The 6,000-nt window shown below is 38.1% G+C and overlaps 1 protein-coding gene across 1 annotated transcript in view; it reads left to right on the top strand.

Annotated features, from left to right (window-relative positions):
- The first annotated feature begins 589 nt into the window (after window positions 1–589).
- The window catches only part of Nup75 (nuclear pore complex protein Nup75), a 201,816-nt gene continuing 196,405 nt past the window's right edge, over window positions 590–6,000 (top strand). Inside the window, exon 1 of the mRNA XM_067149038.2 lies at window positions 590–917. Within this exon, the coding sequence (XP_067005139.2) occupies window positions 675–917 (243 nt within the window). The 5' untranslated portion in view covers window positions 590–674. The remainder of the gene's footprint in view (window positions 918–6,000) is intronic.

Genomic DNA, 6,000 nt, shown 5'->3' with positions numbered 1-6,000 from the left:
TCATACGGTATAGTGTCTGGGTGAAATAACGAGCCCAAATAACCTTCACGAACAGAACAGAACTTGTAATCCAGACCTTTCAACGAGGGAGGACGGCATCTGCAGTGTATTGAAACTGCGTGATTTTGTAGTGGAGGATACCGTAGTGTTTAATGTGCTGTGCGAGTTGCAGGAATTTGGGAACAGTACAAACACCCTGCCCCCTAGCCAGAGGAAATAACCACTTAAGGTTAAAATCTCCGATGCGGTCAGAAATCGAACACTGGGCCCTCTGATTCGAGGGCAACTACGTTACCATTCGTTCAAGGAGCCGAAAGAGTGATAAACTGAAATCTGTGCATGTTGTTCTGAAGCATTATTAAAAATACTACATATTGTTCACAATGGATCTGGAAAATTATTGTAAAACAGAACTAATAATTTCTTTTAAAATTGTGTTAAGTTAGTATCCTTCTGAGAGTAGATTCAAGTTACGATTACACAATTCTGTAAATTGCGATGTGTTACTCTCTCAAGTACCGTGTGTGAGAATTGTGGAGATGTGTTTATTGACAAAGAATTGAATGATTTGATAAAATATTCGAATGAAGAAAATGAAGAAAGGACGGGAATCGAGGTAGAAACATAAAATGAATGAAGATCTTGCATAATAGTGTTTTTGTGGTTTATTTTGAATGCGCCGGAATATATTTTTATATCATGTTGATATGGACGCATCAGTGCTAGTTGAGGGAAAGTTTGGTGTAAAGTGTTGGGTGCCCTGGAGTATTTTTCGCTTTTCATTACTTTGCTATCATCTCACAAGCGGGTTGAATAGTGGTTGTTTGAATTTGTATTATTTTGAACTACATCTGACATTAAAACTTTTTTTCGAAGAACATTTTACATTGTTCACTATGGACGATATGGAGATTTATGTAAGTATTTCTACTCAGGTATATTGTTCTTAATATTATACAGCTGTCCTCATTTTGTAAACCGGTATCATAACCTCTAAACCAAACTTGCCATATGCATTTCACCCTTTTGCAACTATATCTATAAGAATGGCAATTTAATAACGTCCCTTGCTCTTTAAAAGGATAATTAGATGATTTTGCGATCTTTCTTACAGAGATGTTGGTGGTGATTATTATTTTAAGATGAGGGTACTGTTACTATGCCATGTACATCTCCTGTGGATGGGGGCAGTAGACTATACCGACATTATCCCCTTTCTGTCGTAATAGGCGACTAAAAGGGAGCTTGGGCGCATATGTGGCAACCGCAGGGCCTTAGATGCGTATAAAATGTTTCCTACTTACAGTACTTGTGTCACTCATCACTTTAATCTTTGCTACCCGACCTCCCGTCTTACTACCCCGACGGTATTTTTTTTGCGAGGCCTACGAAATCTTAGATATTCGCGCCTTTCTTGGCACTTCCCTTTCTTTTACCAATGCCTTCATTTTAACACGGAGTGGGTCTCTTCCTTTTCCTCTTTGGTTCATGTTAATGGAGGATGGTTGACTTGTTGTATTTCTTCTTAAAACAATAATACCCAACACCTCCATCTGCAAATAGAGGGGGTCTCATATAAACTAAGACCGAACTCGTATTTGTATTCTGCGCTACGGCACCTGCCTCAGTCGAACTCATGTCGCGCTCTGCCGCCCTGCTTTAAGCGTGTTTACAATCTTACCTTATAAAAGATGCTGTAAATGTCGTCCTTCCTGAGTTTTACTGGCATTGTATCTGGTAACTAACTACATTCTGGCTGTCGTAAGTGAGTTCTGTCACTGTAATGTTTCTGATTTCATTTGTAATGTTTTCTTTCAATTCATTCAATGTGTGAGGATTTGTCCGAATCACATTTTCTTTCAGTTTACCTCACAAGTAAAAATCACACACTGTTAAATCTGGAGCAACAGCAAAATAGCATGATCCCTGGACCAATAAATATATCACTTAACCCGTAGCTTGCATGGTGAAAAAATATTATGTTGCTTACACCGATGGGTCCAAGGGACTGAAGTGTAAAGTTTTTCTACCACATATTGTATCAGGTTTGTAAACTTTTCTGAAATTGCACTAGCTTTAACCGCTCATTTTCAGTGAAAATATACATTCAATTGACAGTTCCTCTTTTACAATATTCTTCAAATCTAGGCCTATTTATTTAAACAAATTACAATTCCAAAAACACTTATTTTTAATATCCTTACCATACTCAAATTTTGTTTTTTATTACAGTAGAATTTCTTTAGTCCGGCATCCAACAGTCTGGAACGCCTGATGGTCCAGCACTATTTCAGGATTTTTAATGTTATTATCGCTTAATAATTATCTCTCCTGAACAATTTGATGTATTATTTGTCGAAACCATTGGACGTGTATTTTTTATTATTTCAAAGTTAATAATGCAAATTGATCTGATACAATCTAGTTGATATCCATTGTGTTTGTCCAACCCTTGTCCCGTTTCCGTACGGGGTCGGGTATGAGGTGAGATGAATTTGTCGTGGCGGTTTTTTTATGACCGGATGCCCTTCCTGACGTCAACCTCATCAGAGGAGTTAATGAGAGATGAAATGAATGACGTGATATATGATAGTAGGGAGAGGGTGAAACCCGGTGCTGGCACATAGCCTACTCCTGTCGAATAGCACCAAGGGGTCTGCTCAAGGCTTAACGTCTTCATCCGACGGACGAATCACCATCAACAGCGTCATATGCCCTCACTCCATATGAGCACTGCGGAGAGGTTTGGAATTTAATCCAGGCTTTTGGCACGCAATCTAGTGATTAGAAATTGTATACCACCACCTCCCCTACCCTGCCGGCCAACATTCTGATGGTGAAAATTTTTTCGACCAACGGGACTCGAACCGGCTAACCTCGGTGTTAGACCGTTTTAGACTTCAGCGCCTTAACAATCATGGCCACCAGGCGGGCTAGTTGATATCCATTGACTTACTTAAATATCTCTATCACTGGAAATATTCAGTCTGGAAGGCTGTGTGCTACACTGAGTACTGGAATGCCAACCATATGAAACAAAAAAAACAGATTTCAAAAATTGAATGCATGGGCCACGTTCAAAAACAGATGGGTACACGCCTTCAAAAATTGAAGTGGACAGAAGGAAAAGAGAAGTTGTAGATGGAAAGACTCTAAATGGTAAAGGAAGACTTACAGATAAAAACATCGATGAACATTGGCGTTATTATGGAATGGCAATAAGAAACAACACGATTGAAAAGAAGAGTATTTATTAAACTAATGATTCTGCTGATCAACATTTTACTGCAAAACACCATTTTACAGCTGTTTTTGCTATAGGCCTTAAATATCGTAGTAGGAGGTACCACCTGATAGTCCGGCATTTTCGGTAATCCGGCACCGGGCCGGTCCCGATCGTGCTGGGTTATCGGACTTCTACTGTAATAGTAATATGGTTCTGTCATAAAGAATAGGATCTACATATTTACACGAGGATTTTCTCAAAATAGTCACATTTGCACAGATTTGCAATGGGGAAAACTCTCTGTATCAGTCTGTTCTAATAAAGTTTAAGCAAACAGTTATGGGATTAAACCTTCAAAGAAGGAGAAAATTACTTTTAATCAGCAAAAGGAAGCTTTAAGCCTTTGTAATTCAGCACACTTCAAGCAAATGACAGTTCCATAAGAGCCACACAGTGGAAATTGACACTTAGTACATGCACGACAAGCCTTCCTCCTCCTCCACACTTTCACTGATACTTGAATATGTTCGCTAATTTCAAACTCACTTTCTGCATCCGATATATCAGTTAAATCTTCTTCTAACAAAGCTCTCACATTATCACTACTTAGTGACATGTTATTCCAAAAATGTTTTAGGGCACACACAAATTAGTTACTTTCCTTACACACATTGATCCCAGAGACCCAAACGCTGCAATAACAGACAAAAGGAAACTTCAGCACATCCGCACCTGCCAAGGTCATGTAGAGGACGAACGGAAAGGAGAGTACAGGGGGATAAGTGCATTGCGACCAACATGTGAAAAATGTGTAAGTTACGGGTTAATGAATGGGTTAGGGCACAAAACGAATGAGCAACATGAAGAAAACACCTAATTAATTGAAACAACTTAAGTGATCAAAGACATCACACACAAAAGTATTAGACAAACAAAACACATTCAGAAGCGGTGTGACGTAGCAGAAAAAATAGTTGTAATGTAGTAAAGTATGTATCCATATTATTCTCTGCAAGTAAAATATTCATTTACTGCAGATTTTACACTTTATTTGAGTAAAAGCAATTATCTTCCATTTGGGACTAATATTACAGTGACATTTCGTGGATCGAATTTGTTCACGTAACCCATATTTTGATTAATCAGATTTTTTTAAATTCTTAGAACTTTGGTCAAACATTATTGAAATGCTAGTAGGACTATGAAACAAATCTGTGAAAAATGAATTTGTACGAATAGAGTTGGCTGCATGGTATGGATGATGTAGTAGTAGCCTACCGTACCCTTACATTCAGGAAATGGTGGGTTAAAACACCACTGATAGCCTGAACATTGGTTTTCTGTGGTTTCCCATTTTCACACCAGGGAAATGCTGGGGCTGTACCTTAATTAAGGCCATGGTCATTTCCTTCCCAGTTTTAGCCCTTTTCCATCCTGTAATTGTCAGAACCTGTTCAAGTAAGTGCGGTCAAAATAAATAAATAAATAAATAAATAAATAAATAAATAAAATTGTGTATGAATGCAGCATTACTTTTGCACCTAAAGTTATTCCTTATCGCTTCATTTTTTAATAGCTTTATTGTAAGTGTGTCAGTAAATAGATTGGCAACAAAGTAGTTCTTTACCTGCACCAAAGTTCCCTAGTGAACACATCATTTGCTCATTTGGCATATAAATCTGTATACGTCACTTTGTTGATTCAACTTGTTCACAGGAATTATTATTTCTTTATTGCTGTCGAGTTTTAAACCTGATGCTGTAGGTAGTATCAGGAAATTTTCCATGAAAAGTTTCCTTGAGCTACGATGTAAAACAGTACCGTATGAACTTTATTCTTTGCGAGTTTTTCTTACAGAATATGTATGGCATTGTTGACCTTTTGACTGGACAGATAGATTCCTGGCATCAAACAGCCTGTGGATAATTATTCACTACAATGGAGTTCGATCCATCGGTGTTCAGTATTCTCCCCAGAAAATTTTGTCAGGCAGGTGGCAGGAATGAGTAGCTGGGCGGAGAATACTATGTAAAAAATGAATATGATAAAATTTCAATTTAATCCTGTCCTTGCATTATTAAGAACAACAACAACAACAACAATAATAATCATATGGCCTCAGCTACCATGTTCAAGCATTTTAATTTGACACCATCTGGCTGCTTGCTTGTCAGTTTGAACGTTCCGTTTTACTCTAGGCCTATTAGATGGCAGAGTAAACCGAATCTCTCTGGGGCATCTAAGGCTGAGTTTTAGTGAATTTTCTCGGGTAAATACCAAATATGTCACTAGAGATCTTTTACATGCTGACATCGTACAACCTGAAGTGTCGAACGGACTTTTTTTTTTTTGCATCCTTCGAGATTCCGACTACCTCTGCTGGGTTTGTACCCACTATCTTGGGATATGGAGGTTGATACTCTTCCATTAACAAGAGCAGTAATATCAGAGAGGTAAACAATAACTTTAAAATTGATTTTAGTCATATTATCACAAACAAAACGTAACCAAGTATTATGAACTTCTAGTGTTGTACTGCTCGTTCATAATCACATAACACTGGAAATTACCATTTGGTAACTGTGGGGTGCTATATGGGTTTGTGCCATCTTGAGGAATCGAGTTCTCTCATGCAGTTCCACGTTAATCCAGACACCGCTCACACATGACACTATATAATAGTTGAGCTAAACATTTAAACACCAATCAATCAGTCACTACCATTCTGCATTAATGGCAGTCGCCCAGGTGGTAGATTCCCTGTCTGTTGTTTT

Source organism: Anabrus simplex, chromosome 6, assembly GCF_040414725.1.
Source record: "Anabrus simplex isolate iqAnaSimp1 chromosome 6, ASM4041472v1, whole genome shotgun sequence".
NCBI lineage: Eukaryota > Metazoa > Arthropoda > Insecta > Orthoptera > Tettigoniidae > Anabrus > Anabrus simplex.
Note: the sequence above shows the minus strand (reverse complement) of the source record. Positions and strands in the feature narration are given on the sequence as shown.